Source organism: Lissotriton vulgaris, chromosome 1_2 (assembly GCF_964263255.1).
Source record: "Lissotriton vulgaris chromosome 1_2, aLisVul1.2, whole genome shotgun sequence".
Lineage (NCBI taxonomy): Eukaryota > Metazoa > Chordata > Amphibia > Caudata > Salamandridae > Lissotriton > Lissotriton vulgaris.
Window position 1 is genome coordinate 113664368 of NC_141686.1, and position 24757 is coordinate 113689124.

Here is a 24757-nt window from a genome sequence, read left to right on the forward strand (position 1 = left end):
CCCTCCGTGGTGGCTGCGGTTGTTTGCCACAAGGGTCTTGGTGTCCTTCCTTCTATGGCTTTGCAAAGTGGGCCAAGTAGGGGAGGCGCTAGGGGGCGCACAGCGGAATGGCTGCCTGAACTGCAGCTCCGCCGGGCGGTCCCGAATAATGTGATCCATTGCCACCGGGACCCACCAACCCACGCTGCGCGATTGTGTACTGGTGTGGGAAGGTACGGAGCAGCATCGGACCTTTGCAGCTGCGGATTCTGCCCCCGCAATGCAGAAAAATACCGAGATCTTCGCAGGGAACACCGGACTGCCTGACAATATGGCCGGCGGTTGCGGACGGAAACGCTATGGGCAAAAGCGTTAAACAGCAGCGGACTGCACAGACACCCCACCGAACGTTCCCGGAGGTGAGCGCACACTGCCAGATCTAGCGAGGCAGATTTGCGCTGCATTTATCCCCGAAAATTACCGGCGGAGCTCGTCAGTGCTCCGGCCGGATGCCTGACAAGATGGCGGCGATCGTTGCTGGAAAGGCGGGATCGGCAGAATAGCGCCGGCGGACAAACACTCGGCGTACTGTGCTCACAGCCGGTGAACAGTTATTGAACACGACGGGGCATGATATTCCAGGGAATATAGGCTGGTGAAGGCACAACACACGCGTCCTGCTGCCACTTGAACTAGCTAGCGGGAGAAAACGCGCCCATGGGACAGGTGGACAACGGGAGCGAGATAACGCACGAAGGGATATTTCACCTGCAGGACTGATTGCAGAACCGCCCCCCCCCCCAAAGCCAGGAGCGAGCCCATACACCACACTTCGGAACGAAGCTGGAGTGACCAATCCGCACCCCCATCCGTACCCCTTTACACGCTGGTGTGAGTCAACTACAGGTGGCCATATTCGAAGCGGATTTGAAACCACGTGCAGCTGCAGGCCACCACTAACGAGGAATCACGGCGACGACGGCCAGAGTGACGAGGGCGTCTAGACCCACGGTGGGGAAAGTGCATTCACCGGCAACCGCAATGGGAAAACCAGATAAGCAGCAGCCGAAACTTTCCTTCGACAACAGGAAAGCGACTAAACCTACAGACGACATGGCGGAGGCCGGAGGGTCTTCTGAATCGCCGCCAACTACCAACATAGAGAAGATTTTAATAGCGATTCAATCAAATCTGCAGGACATAAATGGCAAGCTGGACAATCTGACGTGCAGGATGGATGGCATGGCTGCCCGACAAGAAAAACATGGCGAACGGTTGGATGAGGCCGAAACGAGGATATCGGCTGTTGAAGATGAAGCGCGAACATCCACCACTAAATGCGCGGGAATGGAACGCATCCTGGAGGTCATAAAAGCGAAGGAGGAGGATTTGGAAGCGCGCTCGAGGCGCAACAACGTGCGAATCACAGGCCTGCCGGAATCGACCAACACGGGACGCATGGAACAATACGTAGAAGGTCTCTGTAGGGATATTTTTGGAGCGGAGGCCCTGTCGCAGATCTTCATTGTGGAACGAGCCCATAGGTCATTGGGCCCCAAACCACCACCCGGCGCTACACCCAGGCCGATTGTGGCACGGATCCTTAACTACCGTGACAGGGACACAATCCTCCGGCTGGCGAGGGAGAAGGGCAACATCACGCATCAAGGCAACTCCCTGGAGTTTTATCCTGATCACACGGTCGCCGTTCAACAAGCACGAAAAGAGTACACCGCAGTGAAGGCCAAACTACGTGAGCTGAACGTTGTATATTCTATGTTATATCCGGCGCGACTTCGAGTGGTGTGGAAGGAACATACGGTCATTCTGGCGACACCGAAAGCAGCTCTGGAATTTGTCAAGAAGATACAGCGCGAGGCAAGGTCCGAATCCCGGAACGATCAGAACAGAGACTCAGACTGATGCAACTGGCAATGTCCATCGTCGAATAGTGGTAAGAAGGACTGCACGAATGTTTGCAATGGCCGGGTGCGATGTCACCTTCAGCTGGACTGAGCGGGGCTATATGACATGAGCCTACTGAAGGTGAGATGGTGGCATTAAATTTGACATTGTCCGGCGGCGGGGTGGGGATCAGCAGAGGGGTGGTGAAGATAACGCAATCCTATATTGAACTGTGATGGTTGCCATCGGCTGAGCGCTGTTGCCGCGCTTCCCCGCTGGATAAATAGTAATGCGACCGATTAAACCTGACAATAATGCCGCCACTATGAAGCCGGGTCAGGGCCTGTTGTATGAAATATGCTCGCAGACACATTAGACTGAATTAGACAGCGAATGTGGTGACGAACCTTTGATCGCTGGGATGCATTTCAAGCTGCAGGGCATGGACCAATTAAGGTGATTAGCCTCTGCACGATACTGCTTGCCGAACTATATGTGGCCAGACGATAGCGATGTGGGGGGCGTGCTATACTTTGGCTTTACTGAGTCTGGTCCCTTTCATGAGCATTTGTTCGCTGCGAGGAACGGCTACATATCCTTAATGGCTGCTCCACTGCCTGCATCTAGGTGTGGGATGTTGGTGGGTCAATGGGTCTATGGTTTAATGGACACATACATCGCGATTATATTCGATTCTTACTAGGATCGCCCGCACCCGTACACCGGGTGTAGGGATGTGCCACTGGCGGACCTCCATGAGGGTAATACCCGACACAAGTTCTGATATGAGCACCAAGTTGTTGTTTAAATGGTTGAGGGGAATGTGCTCTGAAGGGATAAGGCTTCGGCAGGTTGGGGATGCTGGAGTGGGCGGGATGTGGGGTGGGGGGGAGTTTGACTGTTTGAGAAGACCGAGAATACTACACATGTACACATTATTTGGATACACACTGAGAAGTTTTGTGAATGCAGCTTACGATCATTTTGATGAGCGGGATCGGACTCCGGGGGTGTTATTGGGGAGTGCAGGTATGAGTGGTATTGTATCATTTGGGAACACCAGGTTCTAGAAGTGTAAGCAGTCACGGATTGAACGTTCTCACTTGGAATATACGGGGGTTCTCACGCCCTCAGAAAATCAGACAGGTATTTGCCAGCCTCACTAGATGGAACATTGATATAGCATTCCTGCAAGAATCACATCTAGCGCCGAACACTCACGCTACATTGGGATCGAGGTGGGCAGGTTCATCCTACAGAGCCTCATACTCATCTTACTCCAGGGGGGTGATTATATTGATCAAGAAAGGGATTAACTTTGAGAAAAAACAAGTGCTGCAAGACCCTACTGGCAGATATGTGCTGGTGACGGGTACACTGCGAGGCCAACACATAACACTCCTTAATGTATATGGCCCGAATATTGACGCACCGGAATTCTACCGTGAAATATGGGGACACTTGCAGAAACATGCTTGCACGCACATATTATGTGGGGGAGACTGGAATGTGACGTTACAGGACGGACTGGACCGCTCCTTACATTCAGTAGAACAGCACAAACAGTCGAGGCAAATGTTGGGTCACATGTTGGAGGACTTAGCACTAGCGGATATCTGGAGATTGCACCACAAGGACGACCCAGGCGCTACGCACATCACCGCATCTCACAATAGTTGGTCCAGACTGGACTATTGGTTGGGTTCTAAGGACTTGGCTCTGTGGGCAAGTAAGATACAGGTACTACCGCGTACATTATCGGACCACAACCCGGTGCTATTGCAACTGGGTATTCCACATTACACACCCCCCCCCTTTCAATGGCGATTTAACTCCCAGGCCCTCACAGACCCAATATATGTTAACGCAGTGACTACGGCGATCAAAGACTACTTTGCTAATAATGCTCAAACTACTGATGACCCATGTCTCCTCTGGGAAGCCTTTAAGGCCACGTTGAGAGGCGTCTGCATCAGCACTACCATAGGAGTGCTCAAGGACATCAGGTGCCAAATTCGCCGCTGCGAAAGTCAAATGAGGGATTTAGAACTGCAGTACGAAAATACACAGGACGTATTGCTACTACCCAAGCTGCGCGACTTACACACTGAACATGCTGACTTTCTAGCTTCAGAAATCAAGTACCTGGACCGCAAACATGTGGCCAGGGCCTTTGGCGAAGGGGGTAGACCAGGGAGAGTGCTGGCGCGTAAAATTTGTGAGGGAAGGGGACAATCGGCGATACTCCGCGTCAAATCAGGGGAGGGTATACTCCAAACACATTCAACAGATATAGTGAAATGTTTTGCAGACTCCTATAGTACACTGTACCAATCTCAACCCACCGCTACAACAGAGGAAACATACGACTATTTACATGATGTGGCGATTGGCTGGCTATCGGATGCCCACAGGGAATATCTAGCTCGGCCAATCACAGTTGAAGAAGTCACTGAGGTGATCGCCTCGCTCCCGAATGGAAAGGCGCCAGGTCCCGACGGGTACACATCCGAATTTTATAAAAAATTTGTGGATATCATTGCCCCATACTTGGTGGATATGTATGGTACTTCCTTTGAGAAAGAGTTACTCCCCTCCACGCTGCGAGAGGCAATGATAATAGCACTCCTCAAACCATCCAAAGATCCGGAAAACTGTGACTCCTACAGACCCCTATCCCTCATAAACGTAGACTCGAAAATACTCGCAAAACTACTAGCTGTTAGGTTGTCCCCTCTGATGACTCGACTAGTGCTTCCGGACCAGGCGGGATTTGTTCCCTCTAGATCCACCTCACATAATACCAGATCCCTGTTTGCACTGGCACACTACCTGAAGCCCTCGGTTAAAGCGGTGGCTGTAATGCTCGACGCTGCGAAAGCGTTTGATTCCATTGAATGGCGCTATATGCTACTTGTCCTCAATAGGATGGGTTTCCCTAAACGATTTGTCCAGTGGATCTCCTTATTGTATACTAAACCGAGAGCGAGAGTCCGAATCAATGGCTATGTTTCAGCTCCATTCGACATTGGACGAGGAACGAGGCAGGGATGCCCCCTGTCACCTCTGCTCTTCGCTTTGGCGTTAGAACCACTAGCGTGCATAGTGCGACAAAATTACAAGGAATCGGCATTGCAATTTGTGTCCAGGCCACTGCATATCTCGCTCTACGCGGATGATATGCTGCTATATGTACGGGACCCGGAGTTGCATCTGAACCCGCTACTTAGGGAGTACATCCGATTTGGGGGCCACTCGGGATTAACGATTAATTGGTCCAAGTCCTCACTCATTCCTCTCACTGATGCCACCGACTCCTTTGCAGTGGATTACCCACTAGAATGGCAACAAGACCCGATCCGCTACCTGGGGGTCATGTTCCACAGGGATCCTGACGAAGTCATGCGTGCGAACTATGGTGTAGCACTCTCCAGACTGGAAGAAAAGGTCCGTCGCTGGATCCACTTACCATTGTCTATAGCTGATCGAATAGCGATCGTCAAAATGAACATTTTGCCCAAGTTATTATATCTCTTTAATAACATACCTATTACGCCTCCACAAGAGGTCTTCCGTCGCATAAAGTCCTTGGTTCTAACATTGATATGGGCAGGTAAACAAGCTCGTATTGACCTACAGACACTAACACTCCCGATTGCACAGGGCGGATTCGGGGTACCTGATTTTCTACTGTATTACCTCTGTGCTCAGGCACAGTACGCAGCGTATTGGTACCATGAGGTCCCCTATATTACTCACGTGGCCATTGAGGAGGGAGATGCCCATCCTGTCCCCCTATCTGCGATATTGTCACACAAAAGACCGCCGCTCCACACGAAAGATATCAACACTGTAGACACCACAATCAAAGCATGGCACAAACTTGGGCAATTGACTCACAAAACCCCATTATATGCACCGGACATGCCACTACAGCACCATCAGGATTTATCAGTCACTAACGAAAAAGTGGGGATGACACTGCTAAATAGAGCTGGGATCGACAAAATGGGAGACGTGTTTCAAGAAGGCAAATTTTTAGACATTGGCAACTTGACTTATATTCGGAACCAGACTCCCATGTTTAGATTCACATACTACAGATTGACGAGGGCATTACGGGAACACTACCCGTCATTCCCAGCAGAGCCGGAAACCCTAGCACCTTTACAAATGCTGATCACTACAAGGGACCTCTCTCACTTGGTGTCCAGACTGTACACTGCTGCGCAATCCGAAATAGCGGGACACACACTTAAGGCTAAGGAAAGATGGGATGAGCTATTAGAAGATCCGCTAACAGACATAGAATGGAACAGTTCATGCGCGCTAACGCAGATACTGACACCAAATGGGAATCTACGGATTATTCACTTCAAGTTCTTACACCAAGCTTACTACACTCCTGTGAAAATGCGTAGATTTGGGCTGCAAGAGGAAGACAGATGTAAGCGTTGTAACAGGGAAGGGGCAGACTTTGTACACCTGGCATGGAAGTGTGCGAAAGTGGCTGATTATTGGACGGAGGTCACTGCTGCACTCACGATTATGTTAGAGGATGAGGTGCAGTGCACGCCGCAGATTTGTCTGCTAGGTATTATACCCCACTTCAGGGCGCTGAAACGCAAATTTTGTGCTATCGCCTTACTGTTAGCCAAAAGACAGGTGGCGCAATGTTGGCATAGCCGCAGGGTACCAACCACGAAAGTATGGCTGCATGACATGTCCGTCTGTCGGGATAAACTCCTAATGTATGAGGAGGACTTACCAGCTAAATCAAAACCCAAGGACATATGGGGGTTCCTATCAGACTATCTAAATGCTTTGCAGGAAACTGAGGAAGACTAGCTGGTACACTGGTTATGCTGGAATGGGTGATGTTTGGTATGAGAGTTGGAGACGACTGTGGGCTACTCTAGGACATACCGGGACACGATTCACTCACTGTGTAGGGTGTATATGAGGGCAATGTAAGGTCTTAAGTTGGGGAATGTTGTATTTTTCTGTTCATAAAACTATAAAATGTAAGACTCATATAGACTGTTGACAAGAGACCTACGTAGGACATGCGTGGAAGATACGCAGGCAGTATTTGCACTGAGTTATCAGGACTAACATATGGTGTATTGAACAAACGTCGTGTAGTGGCGAGCCGGCCTCCGGGTTGTAGGCTCATGCTGTGTAACTTGCAATGTGTGAATAAAGGTCTTACGCAAAAAAAAAAAAAAAAAAAAAAAAAAAAAAAAGTGGGCCAAGTATGCCCTTCCTGCTCTTAAACTTCAGGGTAGTAAGGGCGACTAGTCAGAGGCTTGTCAGGGAGAAAGAAGGAAGAGAGAAGCACTAAACAGACACAACAACGTGTTGTCTAGCACATTTCTTCTATTTAGAATAGTGAGTACTTTCATCACACAGCGTTACTTAATACTACACAGCACAATTAGGATAATGTAACACAGTGCTGGAATCCCGTTGGTGATCTTGAGGCGCTACCAACACGTCTAAGTACCCGCCTAAAGGTTTTCCTCCTTTAACTGTAATTCCTGGTGTCGAACCTGAGATAGGGGCGGATTTAGGCACAGATGCTGTTCACTCAGTCACCCTCATGCCATAGATACACGCAGCAGCTGAGTTTGCTTTTCCCTTCTTGAACTTACTCATAAAAAGCCTGAGTTCATGAGGCAGACCGCGGCCTGCATCTGGGACATCAGCAGCTGTTGCCTTCAGTTCAGTCAAGGCGCTCACCTTGGCCATGGTTGAGTTTTTGAAGCCTGACAGCAGTAGCAGCACCAGTATTTTAGCACAGTGAACTGCTGATCGCACGCAATACTTGATGTTTGTTGTGGCTTGGGGTGGTTTATGGCCAGTACTGTTTAGGGAGACTAGGAGCCTACTTCCATTCACGGGTCACACCTGGCTCCCTTCCCTCGCCCCTACCACTGACCAAATGGCCCTAGCGCCTTGAGACCCGTAAGTATTTTAGCACAATTGACTGCTGATCGCACGCAATACTTGATGTTTGTTGTGGCTTGGGGTGGTTTATGGCCAGTACTGTTTAGGGAGACTAGGAGCCTACTTCCATTCACGGGTCACACCTGGCTCCCTTCCCTCGCCCCTACCACTGACCAAATGGCCCTAGCGCCTTGAGACCCGTAAGTATTTTAGCACAATTGACTGCTGATCGCACGCAATACTTGATGTTTGTTGTGGCTTGGGGTGGTTTATGGCCAGTACTGTTTAGGGAGACTAGGAGCCTACTTCCATTCACGGGTCACACCTGGCTGCCTTCCCTCGCCCCTTCTACTGACCAAATGGCCCTAGCGCCTTGAGACCCGTAAGTATTTTAGCACAATTGACTGCTGATCGCACGCAATACTTGATGTTTGTTGTGGCTTGGGGTGGTTTATGGCCAGTACTGTTTAGGGAGACTAGGAGCCTACTTCCATTCACGGGTCACACCTGGCTGCCTTCCCTCGCCCCTTCTACTGACCAAATGGCCCTAGCGCCTTGAGACCCGTAAGTATTTTAGCACAATTGACTGCTGATCGCACGCAATACTTGATGTTTGTTGTGGCTTGGGGTGGTTTATGGCCAGTACTGTTTAGGGAGACGAGGAGCCTACTTCCATTCACGGGTCACACCTGGCTCCCTTCCCTCGCCCCTTCTACTGACCAAATGGCCCTAGCGCCTTGAGACCCGTAAGTATTTTAGCACAATTGACTGCTGATCGCACGCAATACTTGATGTTTGTTGCGGCTTGGGGTGGTTTACGGCCAGTACTGTTTAGGGAGACTAGGAGCCTACTTCCATTCACGGGTCACACCTGGCTCCCTTCCCTCGCCCCTTCTACTGACCAAATGGCCCTAGCGCCTTGAGACCCGTAAGTATTTTAGCACAATTGACTGCTGATCGCACGCAATACTTGATGTTTGTTGTGGCTTGGGGTGGTTTATGGCCAGTACTGTTTAGGGAGACTAGGAGCCTACTTCCATTCACGGGTCACACCTGGCTGCCTTCCCTCGCCCCTTCTACTGACCAAATGGCCCTAGCGCCTTGAGACCCGTAAGTATTTTAGCACAATTGACTGCTGATCGCACGCAATACTTGATGTTTGTTGCGGCTTGGGGTGGTTTATGGCCAGTACTGTTTAGGGAGACTAGGAGCCTACTTCCATTCACGGGTCACACCTGGCTCCCTCTCCTCGCCCCTACTACTGACCAAAAGACAGTTCTCAGGAACCTCTAATCAGTTGTCCTTTGCCAATGGGGTCCTTATTGAATTTCCATGGGGAGCCGGGCCTCCATTCTCCTTCACTTCAGTGTCTGGGTATCCACTATCAGTCAATGAACATCTTTAGTCTTGAGAAACTGTATCCACCCACCACCATCTTGAGCCTCGTTAATCCAGGAGCCGTCCAAATGGACCCCACTGGTCCCAGTACTCAGACTCTCACAACACAGTCCTACCACTGAGTATGTTTCACACACAGGCACTGCATAGCCACACTAAATGTCAGCACAGGGATCTCTGTGTCACCAGAAATATAAATGCAAATAGTCAGTAGAGAGGAACTAGGTTGGTTTAACTCTTATTGGCAGCATGTGCTGCATCTCAAAAGTATGGAGCATTGACTGAGCTTAGCGGAGAGGTGTGGTGCAGCGGCCAGGGCAGCTGCCTTTGGAGCACATGGCAGCAGCTCAACTCAGCACCATGTGACGCTGGGCACCAGCTCACTTAATGTCCATGATGGCCCTAGCGCCTTGAGACCCGTAAGAATATGGATTTTTATTTACTTTTACTTAGCTGACACCATGGACATGTTTTTCCGAGGGGGCTCATGTTCAGGACTGAAGTGCATCGGCCAGATGTGTCATTGTGGAAAGGTACGTGGTGTTCCCACCCTCTTGCCATCAGCCAACCTCCCTCTGTGCAGCGGCTTTAGCCCTTCACTAGACCTGATGTACTCTGCAATGATTGGGTAAGGGGAATGAAACGTCCCTCTCCTGGGGCTGTGCTCTGCAGTGATTGGGTAGGAGGGATGAAAACCCCCTCTCCAGGGCTGTGCTCTCAGTGATTGGGTGGTAGGGATGAAAAACCATTGGGTGGTAGGGATGATTAGCCCCTTTTCAGGGGCTGTGTTCTGCAGTGATTGGGTGGTAGGTATAAGGGGGAAAAAATCCAGTGGTAGTACTCTGTATCGATTGGGTGGTAGGGATGAAAAACTCCTCTCCAGAAGCTGTGCTCTGGAGTGGTTTGGTGGTAGGGTTGGAAGCCCCCTCTCCAGGTGCTTTGGTCTGTAGTGATTTAGTGGTAGGGATGAAAACCCCCCTCTCCAGAGGCTGCGCTCTACATTGAGTAGTAGGGATGAAACCCCCTCTCCAGTGGCTCTGCTCTGCAGTGATTGGGTGGTAGGGATGAAAAACCCCTCTCCAGCGGCTCTGCTCGGCAGTGATTGAATCGTAGCGATGAAAAACGATTCTTGAGGCCTGACCAGCTCTGGAGTGAATAAACATTAGGGATGAAACACCCTTTCCAAGCCTCAGGTGCTGGGCAGTGATTGGGTGATAAGGTTGCAAGGCCCCGCTCCAGGGCTGAGGCGCTCAGCTGAGATTGGGTGGTAAGGACAGAGACCCTCACCCTGGGCCTTACTGTCATCTAGTGTAGCAAAAGCACCCTTTCTGTGCTGTGTGATGGGTGATGTCTCTGGGAGGGCCACACGCACCCTTGCTACCGGCTCCCTAGGGGGGATGTGAGAGAACACAAAGCATTTCCCTGCAAGGCCGGTGGAGGCGGGGGTGAGTCGGGAAGGGTGGCAGGGGGTCTCGGGAAGGGAGGCAGGCACCCAGGGAGTGCTGCTGTGATGTCTCTAGGAGGGCCACACGCACCCTTGCTACCGGCTCCCTAGGGGGGATGTGACAGAACACAAAGCATTTCCCTGCAAGGCCGGTGGAGGCGGGGGTGAGTCGGGAAGGGTGGCAGGGGGTCTCGGGAAGGGAGGCAGGCACCCAGGGAGTGCTGCTGTGATGTCTCTGGAGGGCCACACGCACCCTTTCTACCGGCTCCCTAGGGGGGGGGGGGGGGGGGGGGGTGAGAGAACACAAAGCATTTCCATGCAAGGCCGGTGGAGACGGGGGTGAGGCGGGAAGGGTGGCAGGGGGTCTCGGGAAGGGAGGCAGGCACCCAGGGAGTGCTGCTGTGATGTCTCTGGAGGGCCACACGCACCCTTTCTACCGGCTCCCTAGGGGGGGGGGGGGTGAGAGAACACAAAGCATTTCCATGCAAGGCCGGTGGAGACGGGGGTGAGGCGGGAAGGGTGGCAGGGGGTCTCGGGAAGGGAGGCAGGCACCCAGGGAGTGCTGCTGTGATGTCTCTGGAGGGCCACACGCACCCTTTCTACCGGCTCCCTAGGGGCGGGGGGGGGGGGGGGGGTGAGAGAACACAAAGCATTTCCATGCAAGGCCGGTGGAGACGGGGGTGAGGCGGGAAGGGTGGCAGGGGGTCTCGGGAAGGGAGGCAGGCACCCAGGGAGTGCTGCTGTGGTAATGCGATGCCAGGGAAGGAGAGGGGGTTGGTGGGGGGGGGGGGGGGGGGGGGCGGTCACCCACCGTGCGGGGCTTGGAGTCTAATCGGAAGCTCATTAGTCTGTGCCCCCTTGAAGCCCCCAGACAGGCTGAGAGGCAGATGGCTGAGAGCACCGAGATTTCCATAGTAATGAGATTAAGGTCAGAGTGACAAGTCTTCCTTTCTTGAAATTGTTTTTGTAAATGTCTGAAGTTCAGAGGGGTGGGGGGTTTAACCCGTTATCTTCCTTCAGCTGAACAGACAGTGTCTTTGCAGCAGCCTCTGGAAAAATGTAGTCAATTGAAAATAATATTGTGGAAAGTACTTCCGAGGCAGATTTACTTTAGACACCCGCCTCTCTGTAGTACATGTGGCATATTTATATGAAAAGGATTTCACCTGGTGCGAGCGAGCTACTGAGGGCTCGAGTCAGATGGCGGGCTCTGGCTCGGGGTCCTTTTGGGCTCTCGAGCCTAAAGCAAGCCGATCTTTCATGTGATTTGCTCTAACCTCATGCTCTAAGAATTTAAGGCAAATTATTATTCTTTGATATAAAACAGAACACAGAAGGAGATACCCATCTAGAGGCTGAATTGCACAATGTGAATCAGAAAACTGTGATATTCCCCATTTCCAGTCTTGACTAAATTGTGTGATGCTAGAACAATATCTCGTGTTGGATTTAATATACTCTTATATTACTTCATGCCCAAGAAGAATCTAGGAGACACACATTTGACAACTGACTTGCCTCTTAGTCACTAAGCTCACTGGTTAGAGGAGGCAGACCCGGACACAGAGGTCAGACCCGGGACCAGGATTCAATCCCCGACGCGGCAGGGTCTTGAGCTCAAAAATGTCCACGGACTGGATAATTCTCGCTTCGGTGCCTACTCTAATCATGGGTCCCACTCTGCAACTCTGGGCAATAGCTTGCTTAATCTCCACTATGGCCCCACCGCGATGGGATGCCTGGCTTTCACCTTGTGGATGCCCAGTAGGGGTTATCTCACAGGGAAAAGCCAGGACGGATTCCCAAAGCAAGCGCCTTGAGACCTTACGGTGAAGGGCGCTATATAAGAACGTATGATTTATTTATTTTAAATGCATCCCAATGCAGTGATGTCGTCTGATGTACTAAGGGGAAATACTTCTGTGTGTTGAAGAAATACACGTATTTTAATTTTGAAGAGACTTTATTGTAGTTTTACATGACGTGGCTTGATTTACATTTTAACATTTTCATGGCTCGGCTCGTGCACGGGCTCTGAAAGCCAAGGCAGACCATGGCTCGGCTCTTCCTATCAATTGGTTGGCTCGCCCACTTCTGGCTCTTGCTTAGTGGTGCAGTGTAATCCTTGCCAGAGGGTGTGTGCATCGTACAATAATGCATCATGGATGATAGGCCTGTGCGTTCAGGAGAGGGAAGGGTGGGGAGCAGCATGACAACTCCCCCATCAGTGTGCTCCTGTCTTTCTTAGCCAGAGGCAGCTCCTCCGCTAAGGCGGAGGAGCATCGACCCACTGCTTTTTCAGCAGGGAAAAAAAATGATAACAAGACGTTATTAGCATTTCATTTTTCTGTGCGGGACTGGAGCCAGGGCAGGGCGGGGCTGGGCTCGCCAGTGCAGAGTACGGGTGGTCTGCACTCTCTAAGTGTGCATGGCTGTTTGACCGGCCCTCTTGAGCTGGTCAGACACTCATGTGCGCTTATTATGGGCTCCTAGGCACTGCCTGAGCTGGCAAACAGGCCGCCCAGACCAATGACAACCCTGCAGGTCGTGATTTGCTGGGAGAGCCTGGGAGCCTGGGTGCTTCCGGTGCTACCACTGCAGAGAGATGGGGACGGAGGAGCGGTGGGCGGTAGTGAAGGTGAATTTATTTTATTTTTCTATCTATATCTTCCACCCAGCTCCGCCCACCACCCCGTTACGAGGCAGCTTCCAGTGCTTAGGACCCAGAGCCATGCCGCTCGCGGATCTGTCCAGTGATGTGTGCTCCTCACACCGGGAAACAACCTGTTCCGTGGTAGCAGTGTGAGCCTGTCTTAGGTCAGGCTGAGCATGTGCTGCAAGGCGGTGTAGAGAGGACTGAGGTTAAAAGATCTCAAGACAGGAATTGACAGTAAGATAGGTCACGTGCGAGGTGGGTAACATTAACTTAGTCAAGTGGGGTAGCTCTGCTGCCTGCTCTGTGAGTGGGGTTGGGGCAGGCTTCGCTGAAGAGTAGCTCGTGAGCTACTGGTAGTTCTCCAGCCACCTGTGGGTAGCTCTCCTGAGTGCCGCCCAGCATACTAAATAAGAAGCTTTTCCTTGGCTGCATTAATATATGTTTATCAAAACTGAAAAGTGAATATTCAAGATGAAAATGTATGTATTTTCAGAACTGATAAGCTGATGTTTAGAAAAGAATAGTTGAATTTCCAAAATGTATTTAAAGATTATATTTGAATGATATATCAAGCAAAACTGTGAAGACTTATTACAGATATTATTACCTTGGTGCCAGGGGCACAGCAACTATGACTGTTACATATTACCCATTTAGAGGCAGTCCACATTGACAAACCGTTGTTTGCATCACCGATGGGCACTGAGGTGAAGAGTGCCTGTAATCTTGCAAATTGTGGCAACTAATGATATGTTCACAATATTCGGAGCTCGGGTGATCTTCATTGAACTCTTATTACTGTAAAGGTTGGAGACCCCTAGTTTGGGGGCTACAGGAGCTGTGGTGTTCCCAGAACTCTGCCAGGAGCCCTGAAGGGACACTGGACAGGCCTACAGTGGCCTGCGCCTGCGTCGACTCCTTCACCTGCAGAGCCCAGAGATGCTGTGATACTATGAGAAGGAAGTGCTGCGGCCCAGTGTCGTCCACTGGAGGCCACCACAGCTCACCATCCCACTGCCTCAGCACGTTATGCGAGTACCAGCACTACCTACTGTCACACTCATGCAAGAGCGGCATTCTGATCCATCTCAGGCTCGTGCGAGCGTTGAGGCCGGGCAAACCCCAGCACAAATTAAGCACTGCAGAGAGTTCAAAGGAGGGAGTAGTAGAGGAGTTCTGATCACTTAGTTCATTGTGTGAAGTTCAGTTGCTACAGGATCTGCAAACAGTAATTGGCTTGCACTGAGATAGGACATGCATTTTCGCCGGGGGGCAGGTAGGGAGGTTGAACGGCCCCACCAGACCGCCGGGGATGCCTGGTCTCACCCTGGAGATACCCATTAAGGGACCATCTCTCAGGGAAGCCAGGAAGGGTTTCGCAGCGGTCGAAGCGCCTTGGGACCCTCCGGGTAAGTAGTGCGCTATATAAATGCCTATACATTTACATTTACATACAGTTCAGCACTGAAGTGATTGCCACAAGTATGCCTGAGACATGTTGAAAAGGTACCTAGCGCCAAGAGACCGTCTGGTGTATGTGCGCTTTACAATCTATAGTTAATAAGAATAATGCAAATAATAATATTAATGCTAGATGGTGAAAAAGTAAGTGGTTTGTTTTGGCATAGCTATATGAAATCATAAGCATTTGGCACAAGGGTTCCTGTAGTTTAATTCATTTTGGTGCCACTCAGACCCCACTGGGCCGATTTTTAATCCCAATTCAACCGTGGTCGGTTCGCGTGTATAAGTGAAGATCGAGAGAGGCAGTGTGTGAAAGAGGAGGAGCTGCAGATTCTAAGTGTAGTAATATGGGGTACTTCAGGTGAGGATTGACAGACTATGGAAGAGCGAAGCGGTGCTTTTGCAGAAGATTGTGACTGTTCAGTGGCTCACGGTACTCTCTTTGGTACTCACTCGTACATGCCTATGTGAATCGATCCAACTCCCTCTAAGTGTCAGTGCAAAGAGTGCACAATTGCTATTTATAGCAACTGTATTTAAATATTCCCTGAATATTTCCATTTTATTCCAATTTTAGATGGGTAGAGCCTAGTTCATAAAGGCGTGTACGAGTGCGTAAAGGGTACTGTGTGAGTACTTCTTTATGTACCCCAAAGTATCTTTGTGAATAAGCCCAGTATATTTAGGGTTCTTGCTGCTCTTCAGCTGCGGAGTGTTACCTGTGTGTTTCTGGATGTGAGTCTTGTTAATGTTAAGTGTTTTATAAAGCGCACTGTTACCCTGGGGTGTCCGGGTGCCAGCTCCAAAGAACAGAGAGAGCCCGGAGGGCCAAGTTACCCAAAAGCCATGTTTTGAATTCTTTCCTGAATGCAGTCAGGCCAGGGGTTGCATAATGAAAGGCGTAGCTCATTCCAGGCCGTAGTGTTGTTAATGACGACACTTCCGCGGTTCTTGTGCCTTCTATTCGATACATACCATGCGCACTTCTGTCTGAGATGAATGGGGCCACTGTTGTGAAGAGCCTTGTGGGCAATATACAAGGATTTCAATGTAATCCTATTTCTTGGGACTGTTTGAAGTTGCATAGGCCTCCAGCTTGAAGTTTCGCAAAGATTTGGAAAAAAGAATTTGCCAGCTCCGCTGGGCCCACACCTGGGGACTTTTTGAAGAAGAAAATGTTCCTTGAGCAGTAATGGACACTGTGCTGCTGCTGGGCTCAGCTGGCAAGGTCCTTCCCCATACATGACCACAGACCCGATTCAGGCGCGAGCGTCCCGATTGTGGGGTCTTGTTTCCTGGTGCATGCAGTAATCATAACTCAACCCCATAGAATCTTAGCAGTGCAGGCCAGACGATGTTTGCCATGGCAACATGCAAGCTGAGGGAACTGCACCTTATCCCAAAAACGGAGTGTCCATCTATCACCTAGAGCTGGCCACTTCTTATTTACTGACTTGGTTAGCCTCATTAATTTGACTTAATGTTAAACCTGGCTTTGGGTAATTAATGGCATGGCAAAACAGCCCTGTTGTAGCATCAATAAGTTGCCCATTAAATGCATTTTAATCACAGCGAGTGTGCTGTGTCGGTCAGAGACTGAAAACATTGTTAAATCATGATATGAGGTCAAATAAGTGGTGAAAAGAGTTTAGAGGAATTTATATATGTATATGTTGTAGATCTGGCAGCTAATTTGTGAAAACTATTTATGGATGGTTCTTAATATCTTTGACACCATGAGCTGTTAAAAAGCTAATAGCACCTTGTTTTGATGTGGTCCCTGCGTTCATATACTGGCTGTCACATCATTGCAGGGCCCTGTAGGCCCTCTGCCTAGAGGTCGTATGGATGTTTCCATTGATGTCTATAGCAAGGATGTGCAGTCTGTGCGTCACAGCCCCCAGAGTCCTCTGCTCTTTCCGCTGCTGCGAAGCTGCGTTGACCTCTCATCTTCTGTCACCTCCCACAGGATGGAAGCAAACGTCAACCACTCCTCGGCTACTGTTCTACACCAACCAACCCCCTCCGCCAATAACCTCTCCTCTCCTATTTTCCACAGGGCTCCTGAGATCATTCTGGGCTTGCCGTTCTGCGAAGCTATCGACATGTGGTCGTTGGGCTGCGTCATTGCGGAGCTCTTCTTGGGATGGCCCCTGTATCCCGGCGCTTCTGAGTACGACCAGGTAAGTGACTCCCTCCTGTGTCACTGCACGGGAGCACCAATCGCAGCGATGTGAAGAAAGGGAGAGAAGGTGCTCCTGGATAAACTCAAGATATGCTCCAAAATGGCTACCATGTGGTTGTATGACACAACCACGCTTTTCTTAACAACACTGGCGGAACAATAAATGCTTCTGAAACACACATTACATTTACTACGCAAGTTGTTGCAACGACTTGCCTTAGGGGGTCGCTGGAATTTGGAATAGTATAATTTACTATTCAAACTTCAGTCCCTGCAACAGTAGGGAAAGCGTTGGACTTTAAAGTTCGACGGCCGTGGTATTTACTGCTTCCCATGGCATGTAGATCAGTGGTTCCTAACCTGTGTCCGCGGAACCTGTGGCTTTGTGTACCCATACCACCTCCAACCATTCTTTTCTCGCAATATTCATAAGCATTTTCAGCTAACAGGGCTAAAAGTTCTAGCAAGCTATAATAATACTTTACTCGCAGTGACCTGGTGATTTGGGAATACAACTTGGGTCTTATTCAGGCATTCAGGCTTTCTTGCAGAGGAAAGTGGATGGGCTGAGTTCATATAGTGTAGGCTTATATGTGTATTTTTGTGTAATATTGTTCAGGTACAAATTGTAGAAATAGCTGTAGATCCTTGGCTTCCAGCAATGGTTCAGTGGGGTCCACAGAGGTAACAAGGTACTGGAACGCTCTGCCCGAGGATTTGCGTAAATGCTCCAGTCTTCCTCGGTTCAGGAAACTCCTGAAGACTGAATTATTCTGTGACTGATTTCTCCTGACTGGTCCTTTGCCTCCTCTGCAGTGGTGAGATACCCCTTCGGGGTGATTGCAGCGCTTTATAAATCCCATACAAATACAAATACAAGGTAAAGAACCACTGCAGAACCAGTGTGATTTCCACCTCACAAAACAATTGTGCAGCACACTATACCCAGGAGTCTCACGCAGCGCACAACCTGTTACATGAGTACGGAGTGCCATAAATACTTGTGTTTTTAGCAGGTTTTTAAAGGTGGAATAGGTGGGATGCAGTCTTAGTTCTGTTTTCAAAGCCTCCGGCTCAGGGCCATGCTCCATGCCGAGCCAAGCCCCTGAATTCTGCACTAACTGAAGACTCCCAATGCCACATTTTTGCACCATCAACTTGTCACATCTCAATACCTGTCTTCCGTGCTCATGAGTTTTAGGCCTTACTCAGAATTTTGCTCAATTGAAAAAAATTGAACAGTTGTACAACACAAACTGAAGACTTACCTATATCCTATCACCAGTCTTTCATCTATCCTCTGAACTTGTTTTCAGTACAGTCCTTTATACTCTATGTTTGCTATTCCAGGTCTCCCTGTGGCGCCATTGACAGACCAAGTGTGTACTGCATGTCCTTTATAGCAACTCACCAGTCTGATCTACAAACCCTCTGGCTCTCCACCCACCCGCCCCTGGCCATCCTTTGTTCATCTACCCTCTCAATCAACCCTGAAGTCTTTGCATGGTCATAGGTCTTCTAAACTCCTACCTGCCCTGCCACAATCGTCTTGGCGCACCATTTTGACCAGCCACCATAGCTTCTCTGCCCACCGTCCACTCTGCCCAACTGTACTGCCATTCACCCTGCCAACCCACCACTGAGCATCAAAAAGGCCCATCCACTTTACCATTCCATCTTGCTTGCTTGCGCTGCCTGTTCACCTTGCCTTTTTCCTGCTTTTGTCATTTTCCACTGCTTTAGAAAACAATTTGCCTATGTTACACAAGCAAAGCATAATTATGTTGGTTGTTCGCTAACAGCAATGTTGGAAAGATGCACCACCTACAACATAGCAGAATTAGATACAACTCTCACAGTGCAGAAGCACAAAATGTACGCACATTTACATATTGTTGATAAATTATCGCTAACCCCAGGCAATATTTCTAAGCTGCAATACGATTGCTAAAATACTGTTATGTTTATTGTTTTTATAACCAGTAGTACTCCCTGGTGTGTTATCGCCAAGGCGCTTTAGTCTTATGACAAGGCCTTCCTGCCTGTGAAGTACCCCAAGTGTTAGTCATTTTTTGAGCAAGTTCCCACACATTAGTGCCGACTGGGAAAGTAAATATCTCCAGTTCACAGAGGGATTTGTGAAAGAATTGCTTGGCCAGAAAACTCTTTGATAGGCCATGTAACTTGGCGAGGCTTCTTTATATTTTATACACCATTGGGACAGATAACCAAACCGAAACCTGCACTGCGAAGAGTCGCAACTCACCAAGGAAGACACCGCACTACGACATTGTGTGAGACTCTTAAAAAGAGGACTCCGTAATGGCAGTAAGACAATTTACCACCCATTCCCTTTCTCTTTCCGTTGTGCACCTCACTCCCCTGCACCCACCAAAACTGAGGTACGTCTCTAGGCATTGTGACCTATTTCCTTATATGTTAACCTGAGGGCTTCATTAGAAATGTGAAACATGGTGTACAGTCTTTACGTTTAAGTTAATGGAGGAACTGTCAGCTGGTAAAACACATATATATCAATAATAATATTTTTCTCAGGGTGTCCTTGGGTTTAGGCCTGGGCCGAGCTTGTGGAGTTCTGCGGTCCGGTGACTAAAAAATCCAGCCACGCTACGCTGAGGTCCGTAAGCGGCAGAGTGCATTACGCTAAGCCGTTCGCGCTGTAAAATCAGAACGAACTGCACTACGCGCAGCACAAGCTAGCGCTGCTTATTTCTACCGCTCGAGTAGATGGTCTACTCGAGCGTCAGCTTCCTTAACGTGAACAGAAGGGTTGTCAACGCAATCCGTGACTGCCCACGTTGAGAAATCTCGCCAGGAGGGGGTCTGGAGTAAGATTTCCTCCGCTCACTTTCGCCAACTTAATACTGGCGAGTGAGGAAAAAACTCAGTGGAGCATAGCAAGGTGCAGTTTTTCAGAACTTCCTGCTCTGCACGGAGTAGGAAAACGCTACAAACTCTGCGAGCGGAGCAGAATTTTACGGCCTGGCCTACTTGTGTTACCCCATGTTGAGATTGGGGAGTGCTGGATGGTTGGAATTACCTTACCAGTCGAGAGAGCTCTGCATTTAACAATTGTTTTAGCTACTTAGGCCTAAATAACGACTAGTGTTGGATATTCCTGGGTGACTTACAGAACTTCAGTTTAATTCCTAGACCTTTATATCCCTTATACATTATATTGGAGTTACACATTTTATTTTAAGTATTACACTTCGCACCACACAGATTAGTTCTCATCGTGCGACAATTCGGGCATGGCTTGGCTGAGTGTAATTCAGCAAAGACCACTGTTGTCTGAAGTTGGAACATGAGAAAAGACTTTGGCACGTGGAGTCTACAAATATCAGTCTAGGGTGAGTGGTCTCCAGGCTGCCCTGAGGTCTAAGAACGTCACGAAACTTGTCCTTCACATAAAGCTTAGCCAAGTCGTGTACTTGGGACTCAGAGAAAGTCGGCCTGTTAGTGCCGGTCAGTGCTGGGCAAATAGGGAGTGAGTTTGTGCAGAGTACCAGTTTCACGTTTAAATCACAAACTATATAAATGTCAGATCAATTTAAGCTCGGAATCCTTGTCTGTCTCAAAAATAAATCAAAGCTGAGGTATGCCAGTGTCAGACACCCTTGAAGAGCATTAATCTGGGGCCCAGTGAGAAAGCACCATTGACAAACATAGAGAGACGGCATTAGTCTTGAGAAGGCACTTTATTGAATTGAATCCTGCTAAGGTTCAGTTTGATTGTGTTCTGCAACCATGCAGGATCCTTAGCCCTCTTCTAGACCACAAGAACTCTAATGCACATACTCTGAGGAATGATCAACACTTTTTTATAGACCTAGATTAATTAGGTCCTCATTGTTGGGGTTGTTTTTCGCCTTCTTTCAGGTTTCAAGATTTATAAGCTTGCTTGGTTGCTGAGCTTGTGAGCATCTTGTGAAATCTGACTGTAATCGAACTGTGCTTGCACAGCTGATCTGTCATGAAACTTACTTTGAACGTATTGCACCAGGATTGGTGCAAACATATTGCATCTTACTTCTTCCTGGCTTAGTGGGTATTGGGGCAGATCTAAGACCTGGTCTTCTGTTAAAGACTCTCTTACGTAGTTGAGGTAACGCATTTGAACCTTAGGCGTCTGGACCTCTGATTTACACTTCCCTTGCGACTCCAATATGAATGTTGCTGCCCTGAATTACGCTGCCTGTGAGGAATCGTCTACTTTATCATTCAGCTGGGAGAGGATGCTGTATGATTCACAGCAATGATGGAAGATGGGATTGTATAGAGAGGGATCTGGAACAAAGGAACAACAAGTCCGACTGCCGCACTAAAGTCCTGATGAAGGCCTAACAACTACTGTCACAAAAAAGCCTCTACTAGAGAGTGCTAACACATGGTTTGTTGTTAGTGTAGCTTTGAGCATCAGGGTATAATAGAGTGAAAAGATGGGTAAAGGTAAGTAGAACTCCATGGCTGGGGTAACAAGGAAAGGTAAAGGGAAGTAAAACTGCCCAGTAGCTTGACTGAACAGTGTCTGGAATCCATACTTACTAAGAGTTGTCGGCAATGATACTGGAAACTGACCCTACTCCCGCCTTCTCTTTTAGATCCGGTACATTTCACAGACGCAGGGCTTGCCAGCAGAGTACCTGTTAAGTGCTGGAACGAAGACCTCCAGGTTCTTCAATAGAGACACCGACTCACCCTATCCACTCTGGAGGCTAAAGGTAAGCGTGCATGTGAAGCTCACATTCTTGCCAGCATGAACACACACAAAGCAGGAGATTGTTAGCACTGCAGTCGTATTGTTTGAGAGTGTTGCAGGAGGAAGCCTAGAAGATGCAGCAGTACAGCGGAGTGATGTTGCCCCATCAGCCTTCCTGTGTTGCTGTTGCAGTAGGACTTCTTCAAGCATAGAGTCTATATCTCCGGTACCAAGAATAGTAGTATTTGTGCTGAACACACTGATGCACATCTCAGAACTGCCCTCCTCCACTATGGTGCTGTCTGATCTTTCTAACCCCTTGGAGGGCAACTTCTGTTCATAAGTCAGTTACCCTTTTTAACGTCTATTGGCCACAGAGGAGGAAACCGGGCAGCAGAAAAACATTTAGAAGAAACAGTTTTTCCTCTTTTCTGATAGATTAATTGTCTGACAGAGATTACTGAGATATTTATTACTAAGCTATAGACCAATGTCCACGCTTAGGGCCTGGTTTAGAGTTTAGTGGTAACTGAAAATCTTCCAGCTTGTGGATGAAACTCTAAATACAGTGTAAATGTCGTCAACTAAATTTACTACATCATTTTATCTCTGTGGTGCAGAAAATTAAACCAGTGGAGTCTAGTGTGTGTTGTGCGTAATTTCTGTGTGTTGACAACAGGGCTGTTTACAGCGTAGACACTAATCTTCTCTCTTATGTCTTATTTAGACACCGGACGATCATGAGACGGAAACTGGGATTAAGTCGAAGGAGGCGAGGAAGTACATTTTCAATTGTTTGGATGACATGGCACAGGTAATACTCTTTCATTGACCATCAGTTCCCCAGAGGAAGAGAGCCTTTGTTCTACTAAAGGAAAGATGGGAGGTTGTGCTGGGTAAACAATACAAACTCAATCACACATCTGAATAAGTTAAGATACTCTGGACGTAATAGCAGGAAAAGACGCAAAAGTTGTACTTCATTGTGGGAAGTTAGGTGCACATAGGGAACTGTAATTGGAGTATGATAGGTTTCACTGTACTGTAAAGGAATCCAAGGTAGCTGCAATGAGTTGAGGTAGTTTGCCCTTCACAATAACAGTTTGGAATGAGGTGCACTAAGTGTGGTTGCTTGCACTGTAAGGTATAAGGTTCAAAAGATGCTGCTCTTCACAGCGAAGAATAGGGATAAGTTATAGACCTAGACAAAATATATTTCTTCATGGATGCCAGACGGCTACTAACAATTTAACAGCTCAATGTAGGAGGTCACTGCTTTTGGGGCAAATGCACACTCATACGGACGGCCCTGAATTGGACTTCACATCGCGGCTACAGGGAGACTGAGACATCTGCGGCTTACTTTTTATACAGATAAGTTAGTAGTCTGTATCTGCTCCTGCTCTGAGTTTTGAAAACTCAACTCCTTTCTTCCGCACTGATAGTGCTGCAGTAAACCTCACCTTCTCTATTTCAATGCTTTTTATTGTGTTTTGCCTAAAAAAGACATATTTCGACTGCAGAGAGCTCAAATGTGGCAGTTCCAACCACTTCTTGCCATAAAAAACCCAAACATGCCTCATTACAATCTGCACTAAAGACAGGGGTTCTTTCGCTGTAGAAGCAGCTTGCATCCGAAGCTCTCTTCACAAGTTCGATGTGCCTCTTCCCCGATGGTGTTTAGAAGAAATATCAAGACAGTCTTATTTGGCTATAGGAGGCACTGTGAATAGCACCAACACAACCCCAAGTTTTAAGTCTGTCGTAAGTGCCATCAGTCTGTTAGTCACAGTACAGAAAAATGACTTGGGGTGGATTGCCCTGTTCAGTACCATGTTTGAGCGGGTTGAATTGCTCAGTAAAATGAGCAACAGTAGTTTGCACTGTACCGCAATAATAGTTGAACTAGGTTGCACACTACAAAAGCGTAAGTAGCAGTAGGTTATGTAGGAAATCCGCCTTTACTTCATGGTCACCTGAATTGTCTGTTTTTTGCTAAACCCTATGTTGTTGCTGGCTTTAGAACTCTGCACACTTTACCCCTGCTAACCACTAGTTAAAGTGTCTGTGCTCCTCCTTTTATCATGATCAAATTTGCAAACTGCTAATTGGTATATTTAACATGCCTATAATTCCCTATTATATGTTACAAAATGCACACAGGGCCTGAAAGTTACATGCAACTAGTGAACTGCGGCACCTACTGTGCCATGCACTGCATTGGCAGTGCAAACATGGCTTCAGGCCTTCCCTGCGTAACCTGACTGTAGCAGTGTAAAACCTACAATTCGACCTATCAAAAGAAACCCTTTAGACAGGTCAAAGTTAGTTTTAGAAAGTTATCGTTTTGCTGCCTAAAGTTACTGGAGGCTAAATTGCATTCCCTCTACCACTTTTCCAAATTAGTGATTATCATTTGAATAGGGGTGAAAAAGGTGTGAAATGCCTGCCAGGAGCAAACAATAGTCTGACCTGAATGGGCAGAGATGGCTACTCTGAGCTTTGCAGAATATGCAGGGTGGGGCTGTGGACCTCCTTTTGACAGAACAGTGTTAAATCCTGCTTGACGGGTCTTCTGAACCACGTGCAACAATTGAAAGGGAACGAACAGGATGCCAAGACAATTCTAATGTATCTATTGTCTGGTTGCTGAAAACCGTGCTTTTGTCCCACCAGGCCTCCATCTCTGGGCTAATAGTGGGTACAATGGCTGCCTCAAAGTGCATTTAGTGTTGGATATGGAGGACACTAGACTTTTCCTAGTGCACCCCCCACATACCCTCAACCCTCTGAGCCCAACTTCAGTGTGACTGAACACTTTTGCCATCTTGAAAATGCCCAAAATAATGAGGGTTCGGTTCAGGCACTTTTACCCCATTGATTATGCTGTGTTTAGGAGTCATTGCCACCCACCAGCTGGTGCCAGGCTTAAGGTGGGCATCTTCAGGCACTCACCTCAGACAACTGCTGAATCTGAGGAAACACAGAAGAGGACTGAACCTGTTATCTGATACCTGAGATAAACCTGTAAGAACTGGAACTGCTCCCTCTTGT

General features: G+C 48.5%; 1 protein-coding gene across 3 annotated transcripts in view; it reads left to right on the plus strand.

The window, feature by feature from the left end:
* Positions 1–24757, plus strand: part of HIPK2 (homeodomain interacting protein kinase 2) — a 305511-nt gene that overhangs the window by 162953 nt on the left and 117801 nt on the right. For all 3 annotated transcript variants that reach the window (XM_086952951.1, XM_086952954.1, XM_086952953.1), the window contains exons 3-5: positions 16855–16978; positions 21606–21725; positions 22431–22517. In XM_086952951.1, coding sequence (XP_086809077.1) covers positions 16855–16978; positions 21606–21725; positions 22431–22517 — 331 coding nt within the window. The remainder of the gene's footprint in view (positions 1–16854; positions 16979–21605; positions 21726–22430; positions 22518–24757) is intronic.